The sequence below is a fragment of the Athene cunicularia genome, assembly GCF_003259725.1.
Source record: "Athene cunicularia isolate RWA chromosome 2 unlocalized genomic scaffold, athCun1 chr2_part1, whole genome shotgun sequence".
Classification (NCBI taxonomy): Eukaryota; Metazoa; Chordata; class Aves; order Strigiformes; family Strigidae; genus Athene; species Athene cunicularia.
In genome coordinates, this window is record NW_020799095.1 from 152438553 (window position 1) to 152459224 (window position 20672).

The window sequence follows — 20672 nt, forward strand, 5'->3', positions numbered from 1 at the left end:
TGGGCTACCAAAAGGTGCCCTATGAAAGACTGCCCCGAGGTCCTTTTGGAAGCTGATGCCAAAATAAAATGTCTTCAAGCCTCCTACAGCAACAAGGTATCCCACCACGCACATGTGCTACCAGAGTCTTGGATCTCTATTAGCTTTCCACTTCATCCCGGGTGACACTGGGGACATTGCCTTTGATAATTTCTCTCCTATGCCCATGTTGTGTTGCTGCATTCAGGAATTATGGGCACAACAACCTTTATATATATATATATATATATATTTTAAGAACCGAATACTCCTTTTCCAACCCCAAAACTGGCTGAAGCTTCTGATTTCCCAGGCGTGCTCCAGAACCATCTGTCCAAAAAATGTAGGAGTAGGGGGGTTGATACATCAGAGAGCAAGAATTAATTAGATGCCTCTTTCTCAACCCCTGATTGATATGTATCATAGTTTCTGGGAAACTATCAGGCGTGGGGAAAATGTTGTCAATCTGGTCGTTATTCCTACATGCACGTAGCGACGTAACACCACGTGTATCCGTCCCAGATGAAGGACACTCATCCAGAGTACCTCAGACCTCCCTTTGGGAGAAGGATGCCTTTAACATGACATAAGCACAGAAAAGCTCTTTCACCTCTGCCTCTGATATAATCTATAAAAAAATTCTCACTGGTGCATTTCCTAGCAAGCAAGACACATGGCAAACCACGTGGCTTGCCACAACGGAGGAAGCAGCAGTACAGAAAAGTCTGTAAGATGCTCAAAACCTCATATGGATAAGACAATACGTTTTGTTACAGTTTCTGGCACTTAGAATTTGCATCATTTGGGACGATCCCATAGGTCACTGCACGGCTATAATCTGGCATCCAGCACCATACAACTCGAGCTCTCTCACTCAGTACTGCTGCTGGAAAGAAGAATTTAGTTTATCAGGCTCTTATTTCTGCAGCAAAATGTTAATCAAGGTGCAAAAGGAAGTTGGTGGCAGCATGGCTGAAACTGCGGTATTGCAAAGTCGGCGAAAACCCTCTAAATTTTTGCGACACGAAAAATTTTCACCATCTTCTCTATGTACTTTATCATATCTAGTAGCAGCATTAGAGGCTCACCTTGCTCCACGCACAGGACAGCAGCCAACAAGGTGACAAGAGGAGTCTTCATCTCCACCAGATCCTCTCCACTGGGCAAGGAGGATGTTTGGAGGACGGGTTATATACCCTTTGAACAGTGGCAGCAGTTTTACAGGTTCCAGACGGCTCAGGGGTGGACATGAAATCAACCCAAGGGTGTGTAATGTGCATGTGGGAGTTCTCCATGCTGGAGCCCTTGGAACAAGCTGACACCTTGGGGAAAAAGTCCTTTTGGCAAAGCGTTTCTTGCTCTTCCGGTCATATGAGTGATGGGAAATTGGATCTGCTCTCTTCTTCTCCAGGTTTCTTCCTTTCCTTCCTCCCAGCAGAAGCAGCAGCTGTGCTGATGAAATAGCAGAGCCGGGAGGCACGGGGAGATAGTCCTAACACTGCATTTTCCTAATCCCTTTGGATTGTCAGCATGTGAAATACCAGGGTTCATATCGTTCGTTTTCTTTAATTATTCCATAGAACCAGAAGGTCAGACTCTCAGCTGGCCTACTCTGGTTTATCTCCGATAAAATCAGTGTGGTTTACTAAATGAAATTAGCTAATGGTTAGTTAAACAGAAGATTTTCCTCATATTTTCCTGTCAGTCTTCATTTCTTCATCAGTTTTCCATTCCCTGTAGTTAATCCCCTTGCTCGCTCCTCCCTTGGCTGTAATTCTCAAATACCTTATGGTCTTTTTTATTTAATGAAATTTTGCTTCCATTTTAGGGATTCCTTAGAGGCTCTGCTTTTCTCCGCACTCAACAGTTTCTGGAAATCAAGCCTCCATTTACGTTACCACAAATTGGTATCCTGGAACTGCTGCTCTACTTTGAAAAAAAGCCGTCTCTCAAACTCTCTTTTTCAATCTCTCCCCTTAAATCAATCTCTTGTCTTTCATTCTTCTGTGTTACTCTCTCTGAATTTCTTCAAATCTGGCTCTGACATTCTGGGAAATAGACCCTCATACAAGATGCATCTTGTAAGAGCTCAAGTTGCCATCTCACGGAGCTTCTTTCAAAGTGAGATTAGTCCTGGACAGCAGGTAGCAGAATGCACAAAAGAAAAAATTGCCAAACCCACCTTTGGCTGGCAAATATGGAATAACTTAACAGGCAGTTCCCTAGAAGTCACCGTTTTCGTCTGTTTCTAATATGAATCACCCCAACACCAGCTGATTTCCTTATCCATGAGAGCGTGTGATCCTTTTTCAGGCCCTCCTAAACTCCTAGAATGATGCATCAGGTGGTGAATTCCAGAGTTGTTCAAGCCCGATACCAAAATAGACATCCCCATTCTTGCTTTTGGAGGTTTGTGAGGTCAGCAGGGGACGTGCTGGTGATGATCAAATCAAACCTTCTCCTTTGCGGAGGGCGATTCGGTTTACTGCCCAAGTGATTATAAACAGGTTGTTCTTTGTAATTAGTGGGTGTGTCCTCTTGCTGGTGTTTTGCAATGAGGGTAGAAGGAAGCAACTCTTTTTACCTTGTTTTGGTGCTATTAATTATCCCATAGACTTCTGTTGTATATTTTCCTTTTCCCTTCCTCCGTGAGTGAAAGAGCACTCTGGTTATTGCCATACACCCCTCCGTGTTGACTTTACCAACGTCCATTTGTGTCTACATGAACCCTCATGCAATGAGATGTTGCAAGTCAGCTCTGAAAGATTGTGGTGAGGCTAAGACATCCCCAGCACTGCCAACAAATGTGTACTAAGGAGAGAAATTTGAGTAGGAAACAAGCTCTTCTGTGTCGAACTGTTATCTGGGAGCTGTCCTCAGGTTATTAACATCTTCGTTAGTACCTAGGAGCGCTGTGGTGCTGGAGCATGCCCTCCTCTCACGTCTGGAGAGCAGTCAGTTTGCAGCACAGTGACTGGGTCACAGTGATTCCTTATTTCTCAAGAGGACAGATTACAAAACTCAATGCAGACAGAGGCAACGCTTAAGCAGCCAGCACGGGGAGGGTGTCTCCTGCTGCCCAGTGTAAAAGGAACAAGCTTTAGAAAGCTCTTTTCTCTTAGGATATTATTAATAGCAGGAATAATTAATAAATAGATATTGTTTTATAGGTTTCATTAACAGAGCACAGGTGCTCTAGGAACAATACTGAAGATAAGTAACCATGCTGACCGTACCAGTGAACAGCGGTGTCCCACGAGGAATTAGAATGACACGATAAGAACTAGCCAAAACTGTGGAATACAGTGGACTTTTGAAACTGATGATGAAGCGAGAGCTGAAAGTTCCTGGAAAACCACCAAAGACTCTTTGTATCGTATGGTAGATGGTGTATATATAGAGGATGCTTTTTGTCAGCTGTTGCCACTCACCGAGGTGATGGCCCAAGTCTGAGTTGTTAATAAAGCAAGTCTAGAGATACCCACAGTCTGGTAAAATCCTTTTAACACCCAACATCACAGCTTTCAGACTGCAGGAGGGCCCGGAGCAGACAAGCCAAGGGACACCAAGAGAGATTGAGGAAGACTGAAAAAAAAAAAAAAAATGCAAGGAAGCTGCGTCACCTCCATAGAGTAATATATCTCATCGCTAGTCATTCAGAAAAACTAAAGTGGACCTCAGAATGGAGCCATGATTTGGGTATATGACGAGAGAGCAGCAGGTAACTTTGAAAAAGGGATGCTTTTGTCATATTCCATGGCTTTCAGAAGCTTTTTAGACGCAGTGAAGACCTTGCTTTGACCTTTTGCATCCATCTTGTCTCTTGCTTTGTCCTTGATTCACTGTGTGTTAATCAGGGCAAATAAACAGGGACAAAGGGAGGAAATTTCATGTTGTGAGGGAAAAGGCAGCCGAATTATTTGAGGACAGCAGAAGGCAGCATAGGTCCTTCAGAATCAGCGGTGGTGGAGCCCTGAGTGAGGGAAAAGAAGGGCCAAAGTAAACCACCTCCTCCAGGTGCCTATTTTAGGCAGGGCAAGGCCCCCTTGGCTGATTCAGGTCCCGGTGCAGTGATTCAGGAGCAGCAAGACCCGAGCTCTTAGATGATCCACACAGAGAGAGCCAGCTACATCTCAGAAGCAATCCCAATTATTTGAACGAAACACTCACCTTCTTCCTGAGAGCCCTCCAGGCATCCCAAATGTCTCTGCTCTCCACTTTCATCCAAGGAGTATGCAACCATGGGGAGCCAACAAATAAGAAACTCCGGGCAGAGGGATGTGGAATTAGGCAGCAACATCTGCTGGAGATGTCGTATCAGGATTTCTCAGGAGGGCTGGCAGTGAGGAGTCTCCTCTTACACAACACCATTGCCGAGGGAGGGTTCACTAAGGAAGTTTTCATGGGTTTAGGACCTCAGGGCAATTGCTGCTCCCACTTCCAGATAAGGACCCTTTTATGTAGTTTGAGATGTGGATCAATCTTTGGCCCACATGCACCGTTGTGGTGCTGGGCAGTAGGGAATGAAAACCTGTGGGAACAGGGAGAAACCAGGCAAGAGAGAGACAGGCTGGGGTTCATGGATGGTGCTGCTCCCTTGAGGATGGGACTCCCTGCTTCCCGGTGCTGCTTATAACTTCATGCAACAGCCAGAATCAGACCACAAAACCCTCCACGGCAGCAGCAGGCTCTACCACGTGCCTTCACCCCCTTTGCCCATGTGTTTTTGTACCTTCCTTCGCATGCCAGATTCCCTCCCAACCCAAAACGAAGGCACCTGCCAAGTTCAGGTAGCATAAGAAAGGACCTTATTTTAAACCTGGATGCCAAGAGTGGGTCTGTATTCACAAAAATAGGCCAGGACTAGCCCCCAGCTTGGCCTTTGCCTGTGCCAAGCAGCGTCGACCCTAAGAAATCCTAAACCTGTGGAAAGTCTGAACACTCCTTCAAATGGTTCAGTTGTTACCACCCGCCCCTGGGTGTGGGGCGGAGCATGGCCACCCAAGGCCACAGAACAGTTCTTGGCACATTTGAGGCGTTCAAATGTGTGTGCCACTTGAGTATCTCCAAATCTGGCAGAAGGGGAAGAAAAGTGAAAAGAGTAGGTTGGACAGAAGACTGAAGCGGGCTCAGCTGGGTGGTGCCAGTGCAATAGAAACCGTGGGGACAACAGAGAGTCTCATGGCTAGAGACAGAGCACCCTGGGCCAACCTTGCATTTGCACTGAGGAGAAAAAAAAAATGAGCTGAGGCTTTAGCAAGGAAATAGAGGTTGGAGGTAAAGCCCAGACTAAGATTGGATGGAGAAGCCAATAAGGAAAGCTGGAAGAGAAAACGGACAAGGAGTGCTTAGCTGGGGGTTGGATATGGATGGGAGAAAGGGTGGACAGGAAGGGGTAGGAGCAGGCTGGGGGGAGATGGAGCCGTGAGACCACATTTCCTTTGCAAACCTGTTCTACAAATCCGGCTGTTTCCGAGCGTTGCGGCTCCTCTGCTCTCGGCAAATACCCAGCAGAGTGAGCAAGGTGTACGGCTTCTCTCCCTGTGCAATGAGTCTACAGAGAGAAAACCAGCTGGGTGAGCTGCACCCAGCTAATTACACCGGGAGATCTTCGCTGGGGTAAACCTGGTGGAGAGCTTCTTCAGCTCAGGAGAAAGCGTTTCAGCCTCCTGTGACTCGCTTCGGAAGGGTTTGAGAGAGAGAAACTCTCAGTCTTAAGATTATCCACAAGCGAGGTCAGTGCAGGGGAATGAGTTCCTTCAATTTTAACCACAACAGGAAACTGGACTAGCAAACATAAAAGATTTATTTTCAAAGTTAATATATTTTTTTTCCAGACTCCAGCAGACACGCAGTAGAAACCATCTGTCTTTTTGGATGATTTTCCTTTAAGCACCATGCAAGATACTTCTCTCCCTTTTCAAAATAATCCGTAATGCTTATAAAGCAATTTCCACTGGAAGGCCTTAAATCAGTTTAAAGAAAACAATGCTCAAGATCCTTTCACGCCAGGTCCTGCCTTGTCCCCCTCTGTTTGCCTGCTGAAGAGCTCAACAGCAGTTTCTTTTCAGGCAGCTGACCCAGAAGAGAAACCGAAAGCAAGTTAAATAGAGTACAGTTTACTCTGAAATGGAGTCACAAAAACGACGCTTTTGCCAACGCAGAAAATGAAAATAAAATCTAGGGAGAGGCTTCCTGAAGTGACTGCAAAGCAACTGTAATATAATTCAGCTTTATTTCAATTGGACTTGCAGAATGACGCCTCCGCTTTTGTTGCTGCTAACATGGATGCATCCAGCTGCTACGCCCGATGTACCACACCACCGAGTCACAGAATAGAATAAAACAAGACTTTATTGTGCCCAGTTTCTATTTAACAACTCTTATATTAAAGGCTTCCTCAGACCAAAATAATATAGGCCAGAAAATATTATAAAGGGAAAAATGGCTCAAGAGAATGGCAGGGACAAAATGAAGGGGAGAAAAAAAAAAATCGTGGAGTTATAAAGGCCAATAGCAGGAGAGATCGTGACTATATGGTGCCCTTCTGCATGTGTAGGGCTCCACATCGTGCCTTTCTCTTCCAAAGACCATCTTGAGGTAGGGCTGTGCTCTTGGGCGTTATCATCAGAGCACTGAAAGAGCAAAAATATTTGCTGATGGGATGTGACCTTCCAGGTAGGAGAAAACAGGGCAGCATTCACACTGTACAGATGGGAGTTTGACCCCTTGTAGGCAAAGCCAAGAAGCTTCTTCCTCTCCTTCCCCCCCCCCACCCCACCCCAGCCCCTTTAAAAACCCAAACGGAGGATGCAGGCAAGACTGGCCAAGACACCCAGAGCTATCATAGCGTAGCTGGTTTTCACACTGCTGGCACCACTGATGTTGCACAAGGAAGTCTCACAGCAGCTGGTAGCAACACCGGCTATGCCAATGTTCAGGTCAATTGTTGGGCAAAATGCAGAACACTTCTTGCTAATACGCTGGTTACGGTTGTCGCCTGAAGTGGGAGAGAGAAAACAGGGAGAAAAGTTGGGAGTTTTTATCTTGTGTATTTTTTACAGGCTTCAGTGGCAGATTTGCCGGGCAATATCCAGTGGGGAGTATGTTGTCCTGTACTTAATGCTGTTGGTTTTCCCTTGGGCTTTGTCACGCTGCATCATTATTTGTGTGTATGTGACCCATGGGGACCATCTCCAGGCCTTACAACTCCTCTCCTGTTTTCAGGGCCAGTTGAGCGCGACCTAGGGCGAGGAGATCTAACGCATTTCTACAGGGTAAGACTGGAAGACATCGTGGTCCCCGTGCCTCGGGACTGCTCCTTCCACAGTACCTGGCCCTTTCTGACTCCACCACCTGGTGAGCATATATTTGAGCTTGGAGAGGAGATAAAGGGTTTGTGCGGAGAAATATTCTTTGTTCCCATGTGTCTCTTTCCTATGTTTAATCAGCAGTGTGGTATTGTTACAATATCTTGCAGCAGAGACAGACTACGCCGAGTTCCCACCTGCTGCAAGGTGTTCTCTGATCCTCATTAATTCTTCCACCACACCTCCTGGTGGGAGGAGGCTCTGGAGTCAGCCTAACCTGAACCCCGTCTTGTCACCAGAGCCTTAGAAAAGCTTCACACTTACCGAATCCCCTGGTAGAGTAGGTTGTGAGACAGTACTTCTCGTGCTCGGAGCATGTGGCTGGTTTGAGACATTCCATATTGGAAGATGCATCTTGGCATGTGAAGCACGTCAAGGAGAAAGCTAAAAAAAAAAACCAAAAAAAAACCACACAACACCCATCAATCACCTCTAAAAATATCCATAGGAGGACAAAACTGGTGGTGCTGGTCCAGATGGAGGATCTGCCAAGCCCAGCAGCCACAGGCAGACAACCTCCTCCTGGGTGTGTGAAACTGGGCCCCAGCGACTCTCCTGGACGCAAATTCCTTTAAGCTCAGATTCCTGACACTGATGTGGTGTGCTCATTTAGTAACCCCCAAGGGATCTTCCTTCTGGATACTAACTTGAGTCCATTGAAACATCTGTCATCCCCAGCGTGCTCTTGGAAAGAGCGCTCCAGTCTCCTACCACTGGCAGCATGAAACTCTTTGGCTTCTTTTCAACCTGGCTCCTCCAAGCCTTGGTTGCTGGCCACTGGTCCTTCTATGGAAAGAGACCACTGGGTTCCTGTCCACATTTTTTCACATCTCAAGTCATCTGAAGAGTTCTTGCCTACACATCCTTTCTCAGAATACACAGTCCAACAGTGAATTATTAAAAAAAAAAAATTAATACAGAATGGGAGACACGTGTCTAAGAGTAACGCCCCTGGCCATACTAGACATGAATATTTTCATAGAATCATAGATGGTTTGGGTTGGAAGGGACCTTAAAGCTCATCTAGTCACACCCTCCCCACACCCCGCCACGGGCAGGGCCACCTTCCACCAGCCCAGGTTGCCCAAAGCCCCGTCCAACCTGGCCTTGAACCCTTCCAGGGAGGGGGCAGCCACAGCTTCTCTGGGCAGCCTGTGCCAGGGCCTCACCCCCCTCACAGGGAAGAATTTCTGCCTTAGCTCTACTCTAAGTCCACCCTCTTTCAATTTAACTATTACCCTTGTCCTATCACTTTTCTTCCCGATGATGAGTCCCTCTCCAGCTGTTTACTGCGTGCCCGCACAACGTATCTCAAGCAAGGGACAAGTGACCTAGATCTGCTTCTCAGGAAAATGAATGCGTGCGTTTGGCCGGTTCATTTTTTCAGAGCTCTCTCGTGTCAGGAGAGCTTCTCCTGCAGAAGACAGGGCTCAGCAAACCATCCCCTTGGTTGCAGCAGATCCCACAGCCGTCGGTGGGTGATGACTGCCTAACACTACGCGCCGCGTACGTCTGTAGCACTGAGCATCTGCAAGGCGCTGTGCTAATACGAATGAATGAGAACAGCCTGCACTCAAGGAACCTAAAGCGGTCATTCATAGCAAAGAGATCCTTGGGGCAGGCTTCTTTGCACGATAAGGGAAATTTCCTACATGTCTGTTTATCTGGAGCAAACACTCCTGCAGTAATGTCACCCACTGGAGATTAGACTCGTTTGTCTCATTTCCAGCTATCCATGGCCAGTTAATATCTGTTTTATTCTTGTACCAGCACTGTCTTTTAGCTTTGCCTTCCTCGCTCTTTATCTGTCTGACTCTTCTTCTCCCTTGCCGGAGCTTCTCTGTCATTGTTAGTGCCTTTACCAGCTCTGTCCTAACCTCATTGCTGCCCTTGTTTGACCTTAGACAAGCTCAGTCTGGCTCAAACTGACTCTCTGCTCCTTAGTGTCCTACTAGCCCAGACCTGGCCCCAGGTCAGACCGTAAGATCAGGTGATCAGTATTTCATAGGAAGCCTCAAAAATGCCTTTAGGCACTATTCATCCTCCTGCATCTCTGTGGAAACTCTTGTCTCCCCACTGCAGTTAGCAGCCCCTTCACCCTTTCCATGGCCACCCAGCACAGACCTTCACTTTCCTCTTGCGGTCTGTAGCCCTCACCGTTCCTGTTGTCCCTCTGTGGTCTCTCACGAAGAGCAGTTAGCAGAGGACACAGAGGCCAGGCGACTGGTTTGCAGTGACTCACAGCCCATCTCCTTCTGTTCCCATGCCTGACACCCTTACGATTTCAAAAACCTCAGCCCTGGCACCCGGTTCACTCTGACTTGACACCAAAACTATTGCAATTTGCTTCCTTCCCTTGGTCATTTCTACCTCCAGAACCTCTCAGCTGTCCTTGCATTCAGTATTGTCCTGGCACTGCAAGCTAATTTTTTTTTTTTTTTTTAAGGTCTGGGACCCTCCTTCAGAACATCTGCACACAAAGTGGTGTGGCTTCATTCTCTTTTCTTGTGCAAAGCCCATACGGGTACCTTTCTGCTCCACCCCACTGGGAACCACCCTTTCTTCCCAGAATAACCGTACGCTAGAGCAGAGTCCCCAGACTGGGTTTTCCAGACATGTAGCTCATTTATTCCTTAATTAATACAGCTTCTTTAATCAAGCCCACTCCAAGAGTAACTTCCTGAATGTGTGAAGGAAACAGTAGAGCTTGTTGCACGCCCAAGTCTGTTTCAACCTCCCAAAGCTGCTGATTTCAGAGTTTGGTTGCCCTGGGATCCTTCTAGCCAGGAGAGGGGGTGAGCAGCCTTCAGGGGTGATTTTGCCACCTCTCTCTGTGCTCAGGAGATTTCTCTCTCACTCACAATTTACTATAGAGGACTTTGGAGGCATATGGGCTCCTAACCTGGTGGCTCGGTTAAGACCCTGAAGTCAGGTAGGACCATGTTGCTCACGCTAACGAAAAACACTTCTGATTTTATTGCATCTGTCGAGATATCTGTTGCAACGAGGGCTGAGTGGGGAAAGAACCAGTATTTCTTTCAATGTGTGCCTCACTCAGGATGCACACCCGGGGTTAAACCAGGCTGCCTTTGGAGGTCTCCCGTCTGCACCCCCCAAGACCTCTGCTCTAACTGAAATACAACAGTCCTCAAGGAAGATTTTCATGTGAACAATTCGAGCCGCCCAGATAAACAGCTTACACATGTAAAGCATTAACAAGTGCAAGTGCCCGCAGATGCAGGATTTACACCTTTAAAATCCGTCAGGTTCAGGATTAATTAGAACAGCAACTAGCCTTCTGGCTAGTTTGCACAGCGAAGTGGTGCTTTTGTGTTAATTTTCACTGACTCCTTTGATAAGTTTGCTGTCTCATTATGTGATCTTTGTAAAAATATGCGATTACAGTTGATAAGCTGCAAAAAACAATCCTTTTATTACGCTCAACTTTCCCAACACCATTAAGCATAACGGTTTAGCACATGCCAAGTTTAAAGCCTGTTGAAGTCCCACAGTAAGAACATTCCAGCCTCAAATTAAGTGTGAGCCTAAGTGCTCTGCTAGACCAGGACCAGAATGGCCAGTAATTTGCAGGTAAAACCCTACTGCAAAGCCTGAGAAAAATCAGTTTGCAATAAGGCAAAAGCCCCCTGAGCTGAGGGGATCAACTCTTCCCCTGGAATAGTCAGAGGGATATTCAGGGCTGCACCCTCTGGTTTGTGCCTGACCCACAGCCTGCCCCTGTGCAAGGGGTCAGCTCCCAGGGGCACAGGCAGCTGTCCTTGGCAGAGCCCAACCAGGCAGAGTTAAAGTGCAGAGTCACGAAAAATAAAACCAAAAAAACCCAAGAAAACAGGACGAGAATGTGACTCTGCGTCCTGGGATCAGCAGATTATACCTCAAAGCAACAAGCTGCAAGAAGGAGATGGGAGCCAGAATTACGTCTTCTTGTGGCATGACCAGCTCTAATGATTTAAGTAATGATGGTTTGTAATTGCAACCAATAAGCAGGCAAGTGGAAAAAAAAAAAAAAAAAAAAAAAAAAAAAAAAAAAAAAAAAAAAAAAAAATCAGACTGTAGTTTGGTTTATGTCAAATCTGCAGCTTTATTGCACATATTGCCCTCTCCCTGCCCAGCTCTGTATATCCCTCAGCTAACCCCCCCACCCCGTTCCGAGGGAGCTGCACCAAGGGCTCTCAGCTGCCTACGCTGAGCCACTCCAAGGGCTGGGCTGGGACTGCACGAGTCAGGTGAGGTGGGTTTCTCATCCCCCACTTCAGCTCCTCAGCATATTCCAACTTCTGGTGGGGATACATCCCTGGCTTCTTGTCCCAAGGACTGGAATATTGTCTAGAGCCTCATTTACGTTTTACGTCCCCTGGCTTCTTGTCCCGAGGACTGGAATATTGTCTAGAGCCTCGTTTTACGATTCGTGTTGCAAAATCCCCTTGTCATCCTCTAATATCAAATATGAGCCCCACCTCTGGGGGGGGGGGTCTCGCTAGCACAAAGCAATCCTTGGAGACTCACCACTCTCCGTGCACAGGGCAATGACGAGCACGACAAGAAGAGAAGTCTTCATCCTTTATAGGTCTTGCAGCCTCCAAAACAAGCAGGACTCTCCCAGGGCAGGTTTTATACCCCAGCAGTGTTTGCTTTGATGCTAGGATAATAACTATAGGGTTGCTGTGTCAGATGGTGGATAATTGAGTGTAACGTGTCCACGCTTGCATGTGGAAGTATGCTTTGTTAGAAATCTAAACAAGTGTCATGTTTCCCCCACACACACACTTCTTTTCCTTAGTCGTTTCACAATACTTGTTCATCTGGTGTCAATTATGCAACGATTTCTAATTCTGGATAAGTGGAGTAAAAGCCAAACACAAAAACAAAATAGTGTCCCTGTGAGAAGAAGTGTGTTCTCCTTTCCGGGCCAGCCTGGGTCTCAGAGGAGGCTGCATCCTTAAAAATCCTGTCCTCACGCACCGTTTTAGTGCACATGGGAACTGACTGAATTGAAAATTGAAATTGGGATTGAGACTTCTACAAAATGTCTCCCAGGATTGTCAATACAGCTAGATCAGAAGAGCAGCATCTTTTCACTGCATTTCATAGGGGACCAGACATAATATTCTGTGGGCCTTTTTAAGACAGCAGTTCAAAACCATAAACGTTTCTGTTAAAAAAATTGGATATTTTCTATGAGGGAAAATGTTATCTTGTTAAAAACTAAATTCCATTGAGCAATGAAAATGACCACTTGAATTAAAAAATAGAAATAACACCCACTCCCATCACATTAAACAAGCTGTGATTATTTTTTTCACAAATTATAAAAAATAAATGTCAGGGAGAAAAAAAACACCAAAAAAACGAAACCACTTAAAGCATGGAGAACGAGAGATTGCCTGATCAAGGATCTCAACTCATTAAGTCTTCAGAAAAAAAAAAAAAAAATATAACCAGCCAAGATTATGTGAAATGCCAAATAGGAGAACTCCACTGGATTTCCATACGGCGCTCTTTATTCCTCCTTTTTAATCATGTTTCGTCCTATCTCCCTGTATAAAATCAGAATCTTTCCCATCTTCTGATTGCTGTTGCTTTTTCCTCCCACCATTGTCTCTCTGCCATCTAGTCATGGGGATGGAGGCACAGTCCCAGCAATGGTCCAGCTGGAGCCCTTTTCCACGACACTCCGAGCTGCGGGAGCAACCTGTGTGCCCCAAGCCTCTGCCAGCAGCTCTGCCCCTTGCTGCTCTCCATCTGTTTTATTTCCCTTTTTTTTTTTTTTTCCTTAGTCTCAAAGTTGCTCAGATTTCCATCTCCCATTAAATATTTGAGCTTCCAATATGACCCACCTACAGTCATTATCTCACTGGAAAGGCATGCCTTGTTCTTGAGGTGATGTAATCTTTCCAACACTTCTCAATTGGATGTACAAATATTGTCAGTACGGAGACCTGCATGACTAAGGTGAGGAAATTTCTGCTTTCTCAACAGGTAGAGAATGAAACTCAGTTGGAACAGAGGTGGCAATTAACCAAGAAAGCTCAAAGGAGGGGCGTTGTTTGGCTTCATAAGGCCTTTGTACGGCACCAGGCAGGAGGAAACAGAAGCTGGCACCCTCCATGCCAGGCAGTGCAACGCTCTCTTCCTTGTGAAATATTTTATTTTCCCCAGTCCAGAAGAGACTTCATGAGTCTTTATGGTAAATCAACTTTTATTCCTGACTATCTAAGGTAATAGCAGAAAAGGGGGCTCTAGTCACAAGGCAATGCCGTTCTGCAGCTTGCAGAGGCAGCCCACATTCAGATTTATTTCAGCCAACAGCATCCATTAACAGGTACAGAAATAGCAGCTCAGCCAGGCACTTTTTTTTTTTTTTTCCCCTCCCTTGTAGTCTCATCCAAGCAAAAACTAAAATATCTCTTGTTTCCTGCAAGCTGCTGAGATTTTTGAGATGGCAAGGCTGTATTTCTTAAAGGAGTTATTGCAGGATTTCTGACAGTCGACATATTCCATGAGATGGTCCTGCACTCTTCCAACTGGTCCCATATGTCCCCCTGATATTAATGTTATCTTCATCCCTCACCAGTGCCGGGTGAGATAGATTGAAAGGAACCCATAGGGGTAGAAAGGACACAGATGATTAACACACTGGAGGGATTGAGGCAAAGCAGAAGATAATATCACGGTTTACAAGTATTGGTAGCTATGAACTTCAGTAAGATTTTTTGGAAAGAGTAACAAGGGATTTAACTGGGCGTGGAGGATGGGGTGGAAAGATTTATTTCCCTTGACACAGTTGCTGAGTGGAGAAGGAAGGAGAGCATTTTGCTCATCGTGTTCTAAACCTGGTTGAAATTGTCGTGTGAGACGGGCAAACCGTTTATTTTTGTGAAACCTTGTAGTTTTCATGACAGAAAAGCTGAAATTTGAAAGTAACTGCGAAATTCAGATGTTTTTACTCAACGTGGATTTTCAGGTTGGCCAAAAGCTTTGCGATCACTTCAGAAATTATTAGGATTAACATACAGGAAAAGCGATGGGACACATGGTTAAAAAGAAGTGCAAAAAACCCCAAGTTTCTGTTGGTCCCTCAACACAGAAATGGTAGAACACAACCATTATGCAGTTAGCCAGTCTCGTATTTAAATAAATGCCAAAACATTCTCCTTGCCCAGAAATTTAATTTTTATGGGATGACTAAACCTAATCCCATGCTCACAGCCTCCAGCCAGCGCTGTGGTTTCTCCCCGCTGCACAGAAACACGCGCGCTTTGCAGCCTGTCTTGAGCGCTGCTGCAGCAGGGTTCCCCTCAAATCCAGCTGGGCTGCAAACGTTGAGGCTTTTTCCCAGGTGCCACTTAGATACAAGCCCTCCCAAAATGCAGGACTGAATTTATAAACTTCTCAGCCAGGCGTTACGCGCCCTCCAGCTCCTAGGGCGCACGTATTTTGCCCATCGAAGTTACAGCTCCGCTGCTCCAAGAGGAATCTCCACCCATCTCCTTCATCCCCAAGCCTGGAAATGAAGCAGCGACAGAGGAAAGGGAGGGAGCAGAGACCTGGATCAGACACCCGTTGCCTCTGCCAGGCTCTTCTGCCCGTGTGCCCTGTCCCTTGCAGGGAATTCATGAGCAATCACTCAGCAGCGCGTTCTCCGAGCAGGCACGGAGCTCCCCTTTCCATGAGAACAGCTCCAGCAGCACCGTCCTCATCTTGGACCTCTCCAGCACCTTGGTGTGGGCCCTTTACCTATTTGAAAAGCTGAAAACATCCACCCTGCAGACATCACACAGAACTTCTCAGCAGAGCGAGGAGCACAGCCAACACCTGGCAACCCCCCAGTCCTGTGCGCTAGTGGTTACAAAACAATTCTCGTTGCTGTTCACAATGGAACAACACAAACATCTTTGATCTTTCCAGATCGACACCTTCATTCCTGAGCACTGAGTGATCAGGCAGAACATCTGGCCTTCTGGAGTGTCTGCCTTGAGCTGTTGGATGAAACAGAGTCAGCTGAGAAAGGCAGCCAGGAGAAGACTCCCAGGTGCTAAAAAGAGGAATTCAATGTGAAGTTGAGATTCAGACTACAGACCTTTCTGGCAGAGCTGTTTCCTCAGGCTGATCTTAGCGTGGATACAGCAAACACACTCTAGAATAACATAAATCTTTATTTTGTCTGACAATCGTCACACGCATGCTATCAAAAGAGCTTTCCCAGGGAAAATTAGTACAAAACAACAAATGATACAGGGGACAAAATAGGAACTACACTGCCGTGCCATTTTGTGGAAGGGATCTGAAACAGTGTCTTGGAAAAAAACAGGGTAGACATAGACCCTGTTGGGGACACTTGTCAGAGGATGTTGGTTTCTCAGCTGGGGAATATTTTGTAGGTTCTTGGGTTGTCACGTCTTCTCCCACCCCTCCTCACAATCCTGCCCTGATGACGCACACCAAACTGGCCACAATTCCCAGGAACATCACGGCATAGCTGATTTTTACGCTGTTGGCACCACTGAAATTACAGAGGGAGGTACCACAGCATTTGGTGGAAAAAGCCGCCATACCGAAGTTCACGTTCGTATCAGGACAGTCTGCAGAACATTTCTTGGTGATGCGGTGTCCTGTGTCCTTGCCTGGATGGAGAATAGACAAGAAGGGAGAGCTGTGATTTCAGATTCTTCCGCAAGAGCTGACCAGAGGACGATAGGAGGAGATATACTGCATTATGCTTAATTTGCAGTGCAGCGATAACAGCAGTCGGTGGATTGGATGAGTTCTGGGTGATCGTTCACCCATCCTGGATCGGCTGCAGGACACCAGAAAGCCCTTGGTAGAAACCCACACCATGCTTCATGTAGGATGGCAAAAAATCACTGCCAACGCACTTTGGTTTCTAAAACCACCTCACTCCCATCCAATCCCTTTCCACCCTCCATCACAAAGCCCTCACATCAAGCAGGAGGGTGTGGTGTCAATAAAATCCGTGTGCTTCAACCAGCCCTGCCACGAGGTGGTGAGGAACATACCCCAAAGCACGGCTGAGGGATTCACACGCATTACGTGCGGTGATCTGCAAACCTCAGCGATCAGTTCTTTCCAACAAGACCAACTCCTGCCCCCCCAAAAAACCCACTATTGCTCATCAGTTTCTCTGGACGGGAGGAAAAAAAAAAAAAAAAAAAAAAGCCTTAAGGTATCGCTGTTACTCACCAAACCCAGCGGAGCTGTATGTGGTTATACAGTATTTCTCATGGTCCTCACACTTGTAGGTTTTAAGACAGTCCAGTTGGAGTGCTCGTTGTCGCATGTGTAGCAGAACAGCGAGGAAGCTGGAAAGAGGAGTGCACATGACACACGTCAGCGGTTTCCAGCAATGCCCTCTGGGAAGAAAGTGTCAAAAGCCATGTCCCTTCTTGGAAAATACAAGGTGAAAAGTATGCTACAAACAAGTTTCCATGAAATAAGAGGTTGGCTTTGATTTTCCAGCCTGAGCAGCGCTCTCGGGTGACCTTTCTTTTTCTCCAGGTCCACAGTGACCTGCTTGAGAGCCAACCTGCAAAAGCAGAGCTCGCTACGTGCCCAGCTGGGTCTAGCACAGCTCTGGCAAGGATGAACTGGCACCGTGCTCAGGTGAGAGCTTAGTTTTAGTATTTTCAGACTGCATCTGCAAAAAAAACCTGTACAGACATGAATTAATTAAAGCCTACGACACCCCCGTGAGCTAAATTACTGAGCACGGAACCGCGTTAAAGGGAGTTCCCTGGGAGAGGTTGCTCGGACAATAGGGAGATTATTTCTATCAGCGCCTGGAACAACATGTTCTCAGTGATATTATTAGCAGGGCTAAACCAAGTCTATTACAAAGCCAGAAGGAGTAGGATACGTATTTCTGAACAAAACTGAAGTAAACTGAATCAAATTCCCAGGCTGGCCAAACTGGCCATGCTAGAAACACAAGCACGCGCCATCTCATTCCCCAGAGGTGGATTCACAACTGGTGGGAAACTGCTTCCCTCCTGTTCACAGTGCCATGAAACGCTCTTCGTTCCTGAGCAGGGGTGACAGAGGCAGTTAGCCGCTCTCAGGACAGCCCGCTCCGCTGTCACCACTGGGGAGAGCTCTGGGCTGAAGGTGACAAGCTGCAAACCACGGGGCGTCCTCTCTTAGGCTGAATATGCCTGGTTCAGTTCCTCCTGGCTTTCTCAACCCAGGAAGGCTCTTCTCTGTGCACAGAACCTTCTGATTGAATCTGAACTTGGTTGTAACAAACTCTCCCCAGGGACTCCCCAAAGCCCAGCTGCTGTCGATTCAAATTCATCTCTGAAGTTGAACCTATACATGATGCTTGGTTAAACAAATCCACAAGCAGTTCTGAAAGAGAATTAAAAGCCGTTTTAGGCCCTAATTACCCCAGGTAGGAGAAGAAAAGGCCTCGCCTCTGTGATGTGGGGAGCTCAGGTGCCTTGGGTACAGCTCTGGTGCCAGCATATGGCTGACTGTCTTGCTCTGAGACGTACCCAGTTGCTCTTTTTTCTAGTGCCAGATGTTGCGAGCGCAGGTGTTCTCCGTAACGGCAGATAAAATCCTTGTTACATCCTGGGTTTAATTTCTCTTTAACCGACTATTCAGCACTCGCTGTTTCTCCATCGCTTGGACGAGTGAAGCGTTCCCTCTCCTCTGGAGGTTCCCCAACCCGAGCTGTGAGCTACTGCCCTTTTACAAACCATGCCAGAGCACTCCCAGACACGCTGCCTAGCAAGTGTTAGTGCATTTTACAGACCTTGTAGCATTTTCTGTTCTGCTTTTCTGCCAAATCACGCAAAGTTGTTCGAACCACTTCCTGCTGCAGATGGAGCCGAGACCCCAGCATGTGCGTATAAGCAACTGATACGCACTGAGTGATGCGAGGAAAATCCCTCCGAGTCAGGAAACAATAACAGCTTAAACGATTATAGCTGCTATAAAACCTTCCCTGCATCTGGCCTCCACCCTCCATTAGCTCTAGTTTGGTGAATGCAGCCAGAAACAGCCTTAACGGTGCAAAAAGGCTTGCAGTGCTCCTCGAGATTGCAAATACACGCACAGAGCCAACGTCTCTCTCAACTGGATATTTCTGCACAATTATCTGATGATATCTGCACTTCTTTTGAAAGAGGACAAGCACAGAGCATTGTGGATCCCATTATAAACACACTCCCAGACATTAAAAAAAAAAAAACAAAAAACAAAAAAAAAAAAAAACCTCTTCAAACACAGAAGCAAAGAGCTGTAGGCTTTAAAATATCTGCCAGCAGCCTAATTTCTTAATTGTAATGCCATTGTAGGAAATAAAGTGATACGCTGGCAGAAGATGGGGGGTCAATATGAGCGTAATCAACCAACTCGGGTTTCATTCAGGAACAAAATAAAACCAAAAGAAAAACTGTGAGCCCAGCTTAATTCCTATTAGCTTTTTTTCAGCTCACATGTCTACCATCAGACGTGAGTGGTCGGACCTTGATCATTTGAGGGTGTAAGAAACCAGAGCGGTGAGCTCATCTTCTCTGGGTTATGGACACCTCGGCAGAACTCAACCGAGACTCAACCACACCAAATATTGCTTGACGCAGCTGATGCCAAAGAAAAACTGCACTACCAAGACCTCACCAATAGCAATAAAAGCTGTCAACCTTCTCGTCCCTGTGTTATCCCTATTTTTTCTTCTGGTATTTTCATCCTCTCCATCTGGCTCTCCCAGCTTCCAGAGCTCCTTACCTTGCTCGGCACACAGGACTGCCGCCAGCAGGGCAATCAGAAAAGCCTTCATGGTTGTTGTGCCCTCAGAGTCTGAACAATGTGGGATGATGCGCCACAGTAAGTTTTTATACTGGAACCACGTTTACTTTAACTTCCTTAGATGACAGTAATTTGAGGTTTGGGGAGTGACAGCACAGAAGATGTGATCAGCGATGGGTGTGTTTGTGCGTAGGAACCTATTATGAGGCTCCAGATAGCAATTTTTTTTTTTTTTTTACATCCCATTCAGATCCTATCATTTTTTTCCAAGGCCTACTCCCGCTGACCGTGTGTGCATTGCTAATTTGGGGAACAATTTATCTCATTCAAACATGGGAGTCTCTTACTCCACCGGGTTGAATGGCGAAACCTGGAGCAAAGCAGAGGCAGCTGTGCCACTCGGGTGGCTCATCACTTGGAAGATAGTAGGTACCACCCGGCATCCTCTGTCATTTCTCCCTACCATGATATGAGAGTTTCGCATCTGTGGGAGTAGGAGAGGAGGCAAAAAAAGATTTTTGCTGGTTTGTCTGCAGCCATTCAGAATTATCTCACTTGTACTAAGGCAGAAAACCAGCTTGTATCATTCCTGCAGTGACGCTATTTGTGTCTGGAGACTGTCACTCAGAGGCTCCCACGATCCAGGCAGGGATGGGGTCTGATGCTTTTGTTTTACTTTTCTTCTCTGCCCTACAGAAGCATCCAGGGTTTCCAAGTGACAATGTTTGTTGATACCTGGAGACCAACTCTGGACTCTATCAGGTTTTTCCAGTCCCTCACGACCTTTCAAGTCCTTCTGGGTTCCCTCCTTCTGATCCCACAACCACTTCGCCTCCTCTTGCCAAATGACTCAGGATGAAGAAGAGGCACAAAGTGCATGGCAACGGCTGCAGGGGTTAAACTACAAATGGGAGCAAAAATGACTGAGAAATAAAACAAGTCCTGGTCAAGAAGACATCTCAGCAGAACAGGACCCTTCGTCTTCAGAGAGAGAAATGACTGTGGGGAGCTGAGAGTCAAGGTTTGTAAGGTCACAAATGGTGTGGAAACAGAATAAGGAAGATCCAGTTGCCCCTTGTTTTTCCCAAGTTACTCCCCAAGGAGCTGGTTCATAGGCTCTTCCTCTGACGACCTGTCTGCAAGACCTTGGGCTGATGGCCCCATGCTCACCCCTTGTGATGAGTTTTTTGCTTCCAGTCATTCTTCCTTTGCCCAGTTCATGTTTTGGGTTTTGTTTTGTTTTTTTTTTTTACAGCAGCTTCAGCCCCCGACTATTTCTGTCTCTGTGTGTGCCCAGAGCAGGGTGGAGAGGACGAGCATCGAGTTTTCAAAGTCTTCAACTCTGTTCTCTGGATTTGCCCTGACCTTGAGCATGAATCTTTAATTAGCTCCTCTTTTAGAAAGGATGTGAGAGATCCACGTGACAGCTAATGTAGCAACTATACTTCAGAAATAATCTGCGTAAAGGCCATAGTCTCTGAACAAGACTTTGTATAA

General features: G+C 46.5%; 3 protein-coding genes across 3 annotated transcripts in view; all 3 read right to left on the reverse strand.

Annotated features, from left to right (window-relative positions):
* The window catches only part of LOC113476197 (lymphocyte antigen 6E), a 20758-nt gene extending 19600 nt beyond the window's left edge, over nt 1–1158 (reverse strand). The window contains exon 1 of the mRNA XM_026841532.1: nt 1107–1158. Within this exon, the coding sequence (XP_026697333.1) occupies nt 1107–1158 (52 nt within the window). The remainder of the gene's footprint in view (nt 1–1106) is intronic.
* Nucleotides 1159–6384: 5226 nt separating this feature from the next.
* LOC113476910 (lymphocyte antigen 6E-like) lies at nt 6385–12009 on the reverse strand. The gene is made up of 3 exons (XM_026842912.1): nt 11916–12009; nt 7653–7772; nt 6385–7018 (listed from the first exon to the last, which is right to left on the reverse strand). The coding sequence occupies exons 1-3, from the start codon at nt 11965–11967 to the stop codon at nt 6810–6812; spliced, it is 381 nt and encodes a 126-aa protein (XP_026698713.1). The 5' UTR covers nt 11968–12009; the 3' UTR covers nt 6385–6809.
* Nucleotides 12010–15583: 3574 nt separating this feature from the next.
* Nucleotides 15584–19268, reverse strand: LOC113476934 (lymphocyte antigen 6E-like). The gene is given in 4 exon segments (XM_026842945.1): nt 15584–16033; nt 16611–16682; nt 16685–16729; nt 19155–19268. Coding segments are annotated over 4 exon segments (378 nt in total). The 5' UTR covers nt 19207–19268; the 3' UTR covers nt 15584–15824.
* Nucleotides 19269–20672: the final 1404 nt, after the last annotated feature.

Coding starts and splice junctions, on each gene's coding strand:
- LOC113476910 (XM_026842912.1), bottom strand. CDS start 11,967: ATGAAGACTTCTCTTCTTGTCGTGCTCGTCATTGCCCTGTGCACGGAG. Junction 7,773..11,915: donor TGCCCTGTGCACGGAGAGTG/GTGAGTCTCCAA, acceptor TTTTTTTTTTAG/CTTTCTCCTTGACGTGCTTC. Junction 7,019..7,652: donor CTACTCTACCAGGGGATTCG/GTAAGTGTGAAG, acceptor CTCCCACTTCAG/GCGACAACCGTAACCAGCGT.